Source organism: Aethina tumida, chromosome 4 (genome assembly GCF_024364675.1).
Source record: "Aethina tumida isolate Nest 87 chromosome 4, icAetTumi1.1, whole genome shotgun sequence".
In the NCBI taxonomy this organism is placed as follows: Eukaryota; Metazoa; Arthropoda; class Insecta; order Coleoptera; family Nitidulidae; genus Aethina; species Aethina tumida.
This window is the reverse complement of record NC_065438.1, coordinates 27,401,404-27,414,872: the sequence shown is the minus strand read 5'-3', so window position 1 is coordinate 27,414,872 and position 13,469 is coordinate 27,401,404. Positions and strand designations below refer to the sequence as shown.

The 13,469-nt window shown below is 29.1% G+C and overlaps 2 protein-coding genes across 5 annotated transcripts in view; one reads left to right on the top strand and one right to left on the bottom strand.

The window, feature by feature from the left end:
• The first annotated feature begins 2,642 nt into the window (after positions 1–2,642).
• On the top strand, positions 2,643–12,182 carry LOC109596431 (probable tubulin polyglutamylase TTLL2). Its single transcript, XM_020011972.2, has 12 exons — positions 2,643–2,726; positions 5,810–5,913; positions 9,729–9,845; positions 9,906–10,009; positions 10,066–10,237; positions 10,288–10,564; positions 10,831–11,033; positions 11,084–11,241; positions 11,294–11,475; positions 11,527–11,591; positions 11,645–11,812; positions 11,871–12,182. Exons 2-12 carry the CDS (start codon positions 5,833–5,835, stop codon positions 11,997–11,999), a joined length of 1,656 nt encoding a protein of 551 aa, XP_019867531.1. The 5' UTR covers positions 2,643–2,726; positions 5,810–5,832; the 3' UTR covers positions 12,000–12,182.
• Positions 12,183–12,299: 117 nt separating this feature from the next.
• The window catches only part of LOC109596427 (PDZ and LIM domain protein Zasp), a 46,475-nt gene continuing 45,305 nt past the window's right edge, over positions 12,300–13,469 (bottom strand). For all 4 annotated transcript variants that reach the window (XM_020011969.2, XM_049965934.1, XM_049965935.1 and 1 more), the window contains 4 exons: positions 13,192–13,378; positions 13,009–13,129; positions 12,837–12,952; positions 12,300–12,778 (listed from right to left, as the gene is read on the bottom strand). In XM_020011969.2, coding sequence (XP_019867528.1) covers positions 12,701–12,778; positions 12,837–12,952; positions 13,009–13,129; positions 13,192–13,378 — 502 coding nt within the window. In that variant the 3' untranslated portion in view covers positions 12,300–12,700. The remainder of the gene's footprint in view (positions 12,779–12,836; positions 12,953–13,008; positions 13,130–13,191; positions 13,379–13,469) is intronic.

Below are 13,469 nucleotides of genomic sequence, written 5' to 3'. Positions count from 1 at the left end.
AGGTATCCTTCGGATAGTCGTATTTAAACGTGACGTGAACATGGTGAGAGATATCATGAGCAAAGCTAGGTTCCAACTGTTGTTATTGAAGATGGTTCTGTAACGTTAATAAATTATTATTCCATTTGCTCAAAAATTTGGACTAGACTTCATTTTGCAAACGATAATGCCCGACTTCACCTTGCAAGACATATATTCGGAGCTCGGAAAATTATGATATTACGCAGGGGCCCCTGCCTTCACCAGGTTTAAATCCAATTGAGCACATGTAGAACCGGTGGCGGATTTATACATTTAGCGCCAGTAGGCTATACAAATTTTGCGTTCTTATTGAAAGCTGATTTCGATACCCTAGTTCACAATCATATTAATTACAATTTTTTGTCAATGAAATTTCAAAATATGTTCTCTATCGTTTTCATTACATCAGCTTTTTAGTATAATTAAGAACGAGGGTATCGTTGTGTCAATTCCTAGATTATTTTTACAACCCACAATCCAGTGGAGATTGTAGTGAAGAAGCTTTAGGTATATTTCTGACTAAGAAAAGCTCAATCATGTACTACTTATAAGATGGGACAAAGTTTGCCTTTTTTATTGCACTTACAGTTTAAAAACAATACCAACAATATCCCTATTAAATTAAGTATCTGTTAATAATCTGGTTGATGACAATCAAATCGATTAAGTTATGAAAGTTTTAGATCGTAGATAGGTTTTCATCTGCTTTAAGCAAGAAAAGCTTCTCACACCCGAACAATTTGACGCCGGAGTACATAGAACCAAGTGCTATACCCGTGTTTTGATAAATGTGCTCCAAATACGCAGATTCTTTCATAAGAAAGTTGGTATTGAAAGTGTACACATTTCACATCTAAGTTAGGTTCTAAATCATTAGGATAGTATGTAAAATGTTATTAATATTAACACTCTATAAGCGGGTCAAGTAAAAATACCCGTCTCGAGAAATGTTGATTATTAGCGGGCCGGGAAATTTTTACCTTTTTGAATGTACTTACTTTAAAAGCAGGGTAAGATAATTTTACTCTGTTGATTTACATACGGAACTGAAAGAATTATCTCTTATTTTTTGTTATCATTCAACAACTTAGTTTGGACTGTTTTGCTACCCGCCTATAGTGTGTTAATTATAATATTCAAGTACACGAAGGAAAAAATATAGTAATATTTAACTTACTTACTTGAATAAAAATTACTAAATTTTAATATTAAAATGCTATTGAAATAATTTAAAAATTCATAATCACAAAAGTATATTTTGCAGTGTATTAATTGGAGTTTCAGTACATTGCATAGTAATAAAATATTGTTATTGATGTTTATTTTTCGAAACTCGTTTTCTCTATGTATATAATAATGTTTTTTTTTTAATTTCCGTAAGATAAAAATAAAATAGGCATAATTTACCCCTAAAATCTGACGTCCTAGGCTCCTAAAACTACTACTCTTACACTCGAAACTATCACTCTCAAAACTTGGAGAACCTTGGATCAAGAAATTATTCGTTCACTAATTTTGAGTATATCAAAGACAGTACAGGTTGTACGTGAAGTGTATATATAATTTATATTTTTTAAAACTTGATTTTTGAAATCATTCAAATTATTAAACTTAATAAGATATTACAATTGTTTTTATTATTCCTGAATAATTATATATTTTCTGAATTATTAAATATGAAATAAATTAGATAAATTGTATTGAAATTTTGTGTTTCTAGACAAACTATTATACAATTTCGTATTTCGCGTGCATCTAATATTGAATAAGTTTGTCTAGCCATTGTGAACATATTACTATAAATAAAATAGTAGAAGTTATATATGGAACAGTTATTGACATAATTCAGTTTAATCAATTCATATTCGTCTCTCCACTTTTAGTTTAGTTAAAAGTATCAAATTTCTATAAATAAACGGCCTCCCGAACAACTAAATTACCAAAAGCCTGAAAATGCTTTATAGACGTTTTTAATATCTCTAATGTGTGTTGTTTTAATATTATCTTTTGTCATTTTCATGATAGGAAATAGACAAATGGTTTGGAAAGTTAAATGATATGTCGTTTAAAATTAATTGACTTAAGTTAAGATCATCCAAATATTTTAAATATTAAAATATAGTATTTTTGATATAAATGTCTAAATGATTATACATATATCGAACTGGAATTTAAGTAATTAGCATACTTACTTTGTTATATTGAATTAACAATGTGGTTTTTATTACTCATTTTAGTTTTTAAACACCTAATTCTATGAAATTAAGACTGTTGTTGAAATAACATAAAATATATTTACTTATATTAAAGAATATAAAATAAATAAGCCTATTGATATAAATAATTTAACAAACCATAACACCTGTATACAAATTAATTTATTAATTAAAAATAGTTCCTCAATTTAAAGTCATAATTGGATTGCTTGTATTTTGTGTACGGTAGCTGGCATACCCGTGTCAGAAAGTAGTCATGAATGGTAGTGCAACGTCACCGTGTCACTGGCTGCCCGAGCTTTGTCGTCATTGCCCTGCCGCTGCTTATCCTTTTTATTCCTGTTGGCGTCGTGATCCTGCGAATCAGTGCCAGTAGGGTCTCAGTTCACAGCGGTCTCACAGCGTGTTATGTTCAGGTTCTCCCACTATTCTTATGGATTTGCGATCATTTAGGTTGTAGCGTGCTCACAACTACTGTTATCTGTGCAGGTAAATAATAATTTACGAATTAAAGTGTATTTTAAGAAAAGTAGTTAATTAGAATTGTTTTTCGTTTCTAGAAATTGCAAATAATAAAAATATAAATTTAGTTCTATTAATTTGTTGATCTTCTCCCCAATCCCCCACATCATGTTTCCGGTTTTATGATTATAGTTTAGTTAGACGAATTTCTATTCTATATTTTTCTATTTAAATATTTCCTTTTTTAAATTTGAATATATATATATATATATATATATATATATATATATATATATATATATATATTCAAATATAATACTATTTCAATAACACAAATATATTAACATTAATATGATCAGTTGTAATTAGCAACGGATGTTGTCGTCGTACCAGGTTCGTCGCTATCAACAACCCTTCATTCGTTTCACTCGGTTGTTGATAAAAATCAAAAGCACAAAAATAATCACTTTAGGAACGAGTTCGAGCTGCACATTTCTGTAATTTTGTAAGGAAAATAAGTTAATAGAAACTGTATTTTTTACACATTAAAATAATGTAATAAAGTCATAAAGGAAAACAAATTATTCGTAAGATTTGTTTTCAATATACTGAAAACGATAGTTACAAGTATTACCACATTATGAACATCGTAATAAATGTATATAATATAATTGAGAATAAACTTCACTATACATTTTACCTAAAAGTAAAAGAAATATTAAGTTACAAAGAAAAACAAATAATAATAATTCTTTTAAAATCTTATACTTACCAAGGATACAATTTGATTGCACACTTACCAAATAAAGTAAAGGAAGGAAATAAATATAAATACAGGGAAAAAATAAATCTACCGCTTAATAAGAAGTTTCTTGTATAATTTTTCCAATAATCTTTATGAATGTCTTGATGGAAGACTATTACTTCTCTAGTAAAAGCATTTACATGATGAGTTAGAAAATGTGTAAAGCTTTTCTTGGAGAAAATTCTTGGCATTCAATATTATTTTACAAACAGGTTGAAGTACGTACTTAGTTCTTCAAAATTCAAATAAATTATGGTATTACAGTCAAACTTCATTAACTCGAACCATGATTTGCTAGAAAAAAATTCCAGTTGTCAAGACTTCAAGTTATCAGAAAATATTATATATAATTCTCATAATATAATTGGTAAAATATTTGAACGGGAATAATAACGCCACCATATTTTAACAGAGAGCATAATACACCACTATTGATTGGAGGCAAGCTAAAAAATATCATCCCAAAGTATAATAGTAAAATGAACGAACAATAGATGTTTATTAGTAATGGCGTACATTGTTATATTGCATATATATTGAAGAGAGATTTGTTAATTCATAAAATTCCATTCTTGTCCTACCAAATTTTCAACATTTACTTTTTAATGTAAAGCATTGTAAAAAGTTTCGAATAAGGTGACAAAATTTTATTTTTGTTTCATATTTTCACCGTTACTTTCAATAAAAATTTCACAAATTTTATTAAATTAAATTTAATTACATAAAATATGTAAACAAATTTTAAAAAATACACATACATTTATTATATTATACATAATTTTTTGATGATGATGAATGATTTTAAAATATCGATGTTTCAAGAGAGTTTTCGACTGAAATTATACAACTATTATAATAGTCAAAAATCAACTCGAAGACGCCGAATTAACTCAATTAAATTTAGAACAACTAAAATATTTAATATTATTATTTTGGAAAACCTAAAAGATAGTAATAGTATTAATAGTAACAATTAATAGTCATTCTTTAAAAATGTAATTACAAATTTAAATTTAGTCTCTATTTTCTATATAAAATGTTGTTAATACATATGTCAATCTTATGGCAAATAATAAAAAAGAACTGAAAAAACTGAAATGAAAAGAATTCTGCTATATGAGCCTCTTATTTTGCCATTTTAGTTTATTTATTAAATTATAAAAATAATTAGGCAAAACCTAGATATAAAATGTTTTAGCTTTTCTGTATTGCTTTCAATAAATATTCCTTAATTTTTATTAAATTTATTATTCAAAAGTTTTTGGTAACACTCAAATGTGTGGTATGTTGTATACATCAAATTTTGTGAAAAATTATCCTGTGGCTTATCATTCTTGTTTTCTTCCAATTGTAGAAATAACACAGATAAATTTTCTATAAAGAGATCATTACCTTAATTAAATATTAGAATAGAAAATAGGACATTGTTTCCTAAATTATAAAATAAAGTATGTGTAGAAAGTTTTCAGTAATCGTTTTTTACATTAACGGTGGGAGAAATGTTTGGCTTTTGGGGAAAAATTTATAAAATCTAAAAATTATTGATGTATTTCATTTTTTAATTTATAATTATAATCTTCCAGCTCTTTAAATTGGAGAAATTTAGGATTTACCTATTCCTTAAAATGAGGTGTACGTACCGTAATAATAACTGAATATTTAGTAAGAACATCTGCACTTCAAAATTAATTTTCATAAACATTACGTACGTACATTAATTATTAAAAAATATTACATTAAAATGATCATTTATATGAGATTTTTAATGTTTATTTTTTATTAATTAATATATTATTATATTTTCATTAATTTTATTCCATATTCTTGTAACATAGTTTACCATTATTATTTATATAATAATTTAAAAATTAATGGAAGATATAACTATAATAATAATTCCGAAGAAAATATAATTAGTAGTTAAATATTTTGTGTTAAATAATTTTACAGCTTTAGTTTATTTTTTGTTATACATTATTTTAATTTAATTGTTGTACTTACAAATTTATTTCATACTTGATTCTTAGGTAGTTAGGATGGTAGTTTTTTTAAAGATAGTAGGAAGTTTCTTAGATACAACAAAATTTGTTACAAAGTAGCTTAATCTTATAAATTCATTATAAAATTAATTAAAATGTATTTTTACAAATTAAATAAATGAAAAAATGAACTAAAACTGATAATTAGTAAATAATGTAGTTTATTATTAATAATTGTAATGAGTAAACATAATTTCAAAGTACAGCTTCTTAATTTTATGTGTAAATGTCTGGCTTGTACTATGTATAATATTTGGTTGTTACAGTTTCAACTGTATAATTTGAAAGCATGTTTGAGGAGTGTTTCGGAAATGGACCATTCATATTCAGGATAAATGAAAATGGAACTGGACCGCAGCTTCTACTTCAAGTGAGCATGTAGTTTAATCTCCAGTCAAGTCGCGAACCAATAACTCATAGATAAAGGTTGGCCTTAATCCAGCTAAAAGCAGCTTTCAAGCTTGAGTAAATTTTTAACTGAACCAATGTATAAAATACTCTCTAAACAATACCATTTAATTAAACTTATTGTCTTTTATCTGCTCAAGATTTTTTATATACGACGATGAAACTAATCAATAACTGGCACTTCATTTTTTAAATTTGTTTGGCTGAATTTGGGCATATCACGCAGCCGGTTGAAAAATGTATAAGCCTCGGCATGTCAATAGGGGACAATGATCTATTTGGAAGGTGTCTTTTGTTTGTATCCTAGGAAATGTCTACACAATGCAGAAGAAATCCGGAAATAGGAATTTCGTCATTCAAAAATATCACTCAAGTTAAAAACGTTTACGTTTTATTTTTACTTTTTTAAAGTATCTTTTAGTTACATTTTTCTGATAAATTATTATATTAGTTAATCATTTTTATGCAGTATTTTAGTAGAAATTAATAATTAATATTTAAAATATTCAATAAAACAATAAAAAGATTGTAATACTTTTTATTAAAAATTATAATACATTTTGTATATTTTTAATATATTACCTTATTGTTCACTCTAATAAAAAATAAAATTAAATGTAGTTTTGGCCGTTCATAAACTGAATTTATTGCCAAGTAACACTTCAGTATAAATAGAATTTTATGAGTCAGATAAGTAGCATTGTATCTGTTAGATTATTTTAAAGAATTTCTTTGTTTACTGATGCAAAATTACGTTAATATATTGTATTTATAATCATTAACCAATTTATGACATAATAATTTTATTTACAAGAAGACATGGAATCAAACAGGGACTACAAATTAAATTCCACGTTAGATGAAAAAAATTATAGCTATAAAATATCCTCATAAAATAATTATTTTTACGGACTTGGAATAGGACCAAAATAAATTATTTTGTTTAATATATTCTTAAACTTTGTCTATTTTTGGTTAATTTAATTCTGACGTATTCCTAATGAAACATTATCCAATTTACATTAAATGACTGTTTATAGTTAAAACGATAAAATTTGGGAACATAAAATCCATTTGATGTCACGCAAATTAACGTTAGCTTCCATTAGTGTATTATATTTTAATTAACTGACATTGCTTGGAGTGGGACTTACAATTTCACATCCATTTTTAAACTCAAAATAACTTTTAATTGTCACATTATAAAGGGTAGAAAATATTAGTTTACTTAAATATTAAGAATAAATTGAAATATTTGTGTCTTTTAATGTAAAAAAGCGATGTTCTAATGTCCTCGGCCAATTTCGAGCGCCATTCTGATTCCATTGAGAAGATAGAAAAGTTCAGCTACACTTTCGTGCCGCTTCGAATTGTAGTAAGTTTGTGACACAATTTTGAGGGAAAAATCCTGAAGTGGAAATACCATGACGTAAAATAGTTGACAGTCCACGGGCCAAGGGCAGATTGAAGACGTCGCGTGCGATTTTAAATACAGGGTTATTTATGAGTACTTCTTACTGTTTGCATGACTGATTTTTATAAACTCTGCATTTATCTAACTTCTTTGATGTCACAGGTGCACCATTTCAAAACAATAACAAATAGTTTTTTACTCACTTTGGCTGAGCTCAGCCTATTTTCACGCACTCACAGTATAGAAAATTTATTATGCAAATAAATAGTCTACGTTCAAGAAATCTTCAATTTTGGTTTGCTACAAGCTTCAAAGGAAAACGAAGAAGGCATAAAGTAGTGGAAAAAGGTATGGAATAATTATATACCTGTTTTTATGTAATGTTTTCCCTCATCATCCTATGATCATTATATTCACAGGTTTTTACTTTTCTTTTCTTGGGTCAACAGGAACTTGTTGGCACTGCCCTTGTATGGTTTGAAGAAGTTCTTGATTGCTTTTGATGATTTTTGTTCAGATGCGACTGTCTAATACTTCTCAAAGGTGCTCAATAGGGTTTAGATAGGGAAACTAAGACGGCCACTTAAACACAGTTGAGTTTGAAATCGTTCTCTTATTGAAATATCCAACGACGTGGTATCTCTTCTTCAGTAAATGGAAAAAAGGTTTTCCAGCATGTTCTTGTATTGAAAACGATTCATTTTTACACTTTACTTAAATCAAGATTCCAAATTTGGATCGACAAAGGAACTATTCCGTTACCATGTTTAACAGTATGAATTTGGTATTTAAAATGATACTATTGCCCACTGGCCGTCTCAGAAATGTTTTACCATCCGACCCAAAAAGGTTAAATTTACTTTCGTCACTCCAAAGTATAGTGTTTCATTTTTCCTGAGTCTATGACAAATGGGATTTTGCAATTTCTGTTCTGTTACTAATGTCGAAATTTCCTCCGAGATTTGCTTCATATATTGAGAGGATTTTTGCGAAAGAGCCTTTTTATAAATTTGTCTATCTTGGGAGTGGATTTTCGTGGACGACCTGACTTGCATCGATTTTCAACACCACGTTGAGTGCGGCACAAAATCTTCGAGACAACACTCTGAGCAATATTTAATATTTTTACCCCATCACATTGCGTTCCACTACTCTCAGATAGTTCAATTACTCTTTTTCTAAAATGAAGTAAACATGTTTAGGCTTTACTACATTGAAACCAACACAAAATGTGAAGAATTTAAGTACAACTAACCGCAAATAAAATAATATTCCATACTTTTTCCAGATCAAGTATCCAATAAAAAGACCTAATCAAAAAACGATTAGCGGAAAAACTACTAACTAGCGAATTTGTTTAACACCATTACAAAAGACATGAGAATCCCAGGAGATAAAACTTTTTTCCACCATCGGAAGATTGACTTGGATCAGCTTTTTCATTCATTTTTCTAGTTGCATGTTTGTCAATGTAATCTGAAGGTTTCAAAATAATAACAATAGTTTTTTACTTTATCTCTTCTAAATTTCTAGTTTGCTCTATTGCCTAAAATATGTAATACAAAATGGTTATAACAAATAAATAGTATAGGTTTAAGAAACATCTAAGTTTGGTTTACTACATTCTTCAAAGACTTAAAACTATTACCAAAGTAATGTAATAATATTGTAGGCATACATATATGTTATTGACAAGAAATTGTTGTTGACCATCAATTGTCTTGGATTAGCTTTTTCATTCATTTCAGTAGTCGCGTGTTTGTCAATGTAATGTGAATGTTCCATACTTAAAGTGAATGAACAAAAACCCCCATAAATTAAGTCTGAACAAGATTAGCTTCAATTATTGCTTAGCAAATTATTTTCCGCACTTCATTTAAACATGTAATAGTCGAAGAAAACTTTAAATTTGTTCTAATTTAAATACATCGTAACATCTATAAATAGCGAGTTGTGCAAATGCGACAAAATATTAAATTAATTCAAACTGCATTGGTACGCATAGAACAGAAAGGTTAATTCTAAAGGACAAACATCCACCTGCCGCCATAAAATTAACTGGAATTCGCAAAGTTTCCATAGTTTGGCTTGAATTGTGCAATAAATGTGCATTTCTCTTGACGATGCTTATTAGCGACATAAATATTATTGCGGTTGATATGAAAAGCTGTAACTTTTCTACAACAAAGATTGCATGATAATGAACTGTTATACAAATGGGAATTAAAGAAATTATAAATAACCTAATATTAAGGTCATGTCTCAGGGTAAACATAATTTATTCAGAATGTCGATTTATGACTTCGCTTTTTTATTTAAAGAATTGCAGTTGTTTTAACTTATTGTTGGGACTATTATTTCAGGTTTGTTTGGAGAGGGGGTGGAAGGAATACAATCAGGACATTTGCGACAACTGGAATTTATGGTGGCGTACTTCTGGATTTCCTGTAAGCCACCATAAAAACTTGTATGCATGGCAGGTAAACTTTTGCTAGTATCAATATAAATATTAATGTTATTATGCAATTATTCTTTTGAAGTACATAAACCATATTCCCAAAGGATCTTTAATTTGCCGAAAAGATAACCTTGTAAGATATCTTCGGTGTATGAGGAAAGTGTATGGATCCATTTATGATTTTAGGTAAAACTTTTAATGTATCTATTTCTAAATAACAAGTTGAACAAGCAAATTTCTAGTCCCAACGGATTTAACTTACCTTTGGAGTATACAAAATTAGCGGCTGAATGCAGTAAAGGAAGAGTGCTAAGTGCTAAAGATGAATCTCGTCATTCATTTGCAGAAGAAAAACCTATTTGGATTTGCAAACCTGTAGCTCAAAGTCAAGGAAGAGGCATATTCCTCTTTCGAGTAAGTTTGGAAGTTGCTTTGATTAAAAATATCTAAGTCATTGTTTGCAGAAATTAAGCGAATTGAATTATGATACGAACACAATTGTTCAGAGGTACATAGAAAAACCTCTTTTGATTGGTGGATACAAGTTTGATCTCCGTTTGTATGTATGTATTCCATCATACCATCCCCTAACAATATTCATGTACAGGGAAGGTCTCGCCAGATTCGGAACTGATAAATTTAGTCTCAACGATCTTAGAAATCCATTTAGACATCTAACTAATTGTTCAATCAATAAACTTGGGCCAGGATATAGCGAGTTAAAGGAACGTGTGGGTTCTGGTAAGTAATTTTTAATTAACAAATTATTGTATCAGTAAACCCATTATTCAAATTATAATCTTGCAACTCTATTAGAGTGGGCGAACTAGTAATGAGAAATATCTAGTTAAACTCAGCTAGCAACACTTTATCGATCCCATTTTTTATTCATTAAGTTATTTAAGTAGAATTGTACGTATTGCAATTTCTTCATATTTTGGTGGTCTTGGAGAACCAAAAATAGCATTATCTTGACTTTAATATCATTATATATGTATGTATTTCAGGTTGTAAATGGACTCTTCGACAGTTGCGAAGATATTTCCAACAAGCTGGTATAAATGACTGGTTGTTATGGCAGCGAATTACTTCATTAGTTATTTTAACAGTATTAAGTCACGTTAGTCAAATTCCCGAATCAATTAACTGTTTTGAATTCTTCGGTTTTGATGTTTTGATCGACAGTTCGTTAAGACCATGGCTCTTAGAGGTATACACATTTCCTATTATTCAACACAAGTTAAATACTTTACTCTGTAGGTTAATTTAAGTCCAGCATTAAGCAACGACTGTGATGCAGATAGAATGGTTAAGAAACCCATGTTACATGATATGTTCGATTTACTTGGTCTTCCCCTTTATAATACAGGCTTGTCAGTTTTTAACATTTGGCTAGATGAAACTGATGAGAATCGAAAGTAAATTGATATAAAACATTTAAGTTACAAATAAACAAGTTAAAAATTCTAGTGAAACAGAAAAGCTCTCAATGGCCAACACAGTATCTGTAATAAACGCTGCAGGCAGATGGAGGAAAAAACACAGGAAAATGTCCTCGAGGCAAGCAAGTGCCAGATCTAACTCCGCCGTAAGAACAAGAGTAAAAAATTCATCAGCAAGCAATAATAAGAAAGGGATTTGTATGCAGAAGGGTGAGAAATAGGTACTTAGTACTGAAGAGTTAACATTTTAATGGGTTTCAGAGTCAGTAAACTTACCTCGTGTTCACTTGGATGGTAAAACTTGTTCTCAAGTTTATGGCAGAACGGCAAGTATTTAGTTAGCAACTATTATATCATCATTATTTACTATATTTTACAGATTGATGATGATATAAAGAAATCTTCACCTTATAAGCCTTGGGGTAATGGAAGGAACTGGAATTATCCCAATGCACGTGAAGGAGGATGGATAAGATTGTGGCCGTTTAATATAGAGAAAGTAGTGAAAACAGAGTCAAATGGGAACGTTAAGCTCATGGTTAACGAGGTAAAGAGCATGGATTTACTATTTTAATGAATTCAAGTAAAGTTTTTCATATTTTTAGGTTGTTAAGTTTACCAAGACAGCTAAAGAACTTGCCAAAAAACATGCATCAGCGTCCGAGAGTCAGCTTAATGAATTTCTTCAGCAAAGCGTGAATATCACAGGAGATATATGGATGCCACCCGTTTAGGACATTTAAATTTCAAAGCTATGTTAAAATTTAACTGCCATCTTGAGCCAAATGACTTCAGCTTTCGAGTTCTAATTTTATTTCGAACTGTGTTCTTCAGACGTTTTATGCAAATATTCCAGTAATGCTGACACTGCCTTGTTTATATCTTATTGACATCAAATAAAGTTTATCTATACTAAATTTTAATGATTTCTTATTAAATTTGATAAATTTATTAAATGGCTACTGCTTAAAAAGTTTATATTATGCAATCTTATAGGATTAGGTAACATGATTAGGAAGAAATAAAAATCTGAATTATATACAATTAAAATAAATATTCATAAAACATATGGTAGCGAACAATCCATCTAATAATTCAAAATGGCACAAATAATACAGAAAATTTAAATTAAAAATTATATAACATATCTACAATATTCTTAAAATTTAAAACAACAATTTAAGAGAAGACTAGGCCTACAAAACATCCTTTTATCAGATTTTGTATATTACATTATAGATATTTGGCATATTCGCTATATTTACTTAATAAATAAGAATAAATATTACTAATTTAATTTAAAACATAAAAATAAATTAATTAAATTTAATTATAATCATGATTAACATTACAAAAACCTTTTGTTGTTCCTGTGACAAATAAATGTGGATTAAAGCAAAATTTGGTAACATACGTAAGCATAAAACGTTTATTTTTAACGTGCGTGATTTTTGCAGAATGGACGTCCTCCTTTGGCAAAGAAGCTCTGTCCTTCCAAGTTCTTTTTGCACATCTGAAATTATATTATAATTAATAATTTTATTATATACATTCACAATAAAATAACTTACAGTGCAATTGAAACATTGGCTATGATAGTTGTTGTTGAGAGCTTCTACCCAACGGTCGCCAGCTTCAACTGGGAAGCCGCAAGCAAAACATTTAGTAGTGAACAATTCGTTCCAATCTGTAAAACAATATTATTAAACTTTCTAATATATAAACAAACTGTTCTCGACTTACCAGCTTCACAGTATGGGCTACCGTCTTCCAAAAAGAATGGCGAGTTGCCAAACAGCTTTCCACAGTAAGCGCAATTAAAGCATTCTGGATGGAAATTCTTTCCAATAGCTTTCAAGCAGTCCTACATGAAGATATTAAATAGTTCAATAAAGAAATAAAGACGATTTTATTTAATATACGCACCCCTTTGATTTTTCCGTTACATTTGGAGCATGGTGGAGCCAAGTACTGTTCGAAACAGTACTCGCAGTACAATTGACCTCTTTCTTCTACGAAACCAATGTCCTGCAATGGACGTCTGCAGGATGGGGTCGCGCAGATGAAGTGTTCAGGGCACCAAATCTTTCCAAGAGCGGTAATAAATGGACCCCTATAATTTCATGAAAATTATAAACATGGTTTCTAAGATGTAATTATGAAAACTGGCTATTGCTTTTTTAGAAAAAATTAAAAATTTCAAA

Bases quoted from the DNA above. Each gene is read 5' to 3' on its own strand.
- LOC109596431 (XM_020011972.2), top strand. From the start codon at position 5,833: ATGTTTGAGGAGTGTTTCGGAAATGGACCATTCATATTCAGGATAAAT. The intron at 10,238-10,287 runs GTAAGTTTGGAA...CATTGTTTGCAG, and splicing joins GAGGCATATTCCTCTTTCGA to AAATTAAGCGAATTGAATTA. The intron at 11,592-11,644 runs GCAAGTATTTAG...TATATTTTACAG, and splicing joins CTCAAGTTTATGGCAGAACG to ATTGATGATGATATAAAGAA.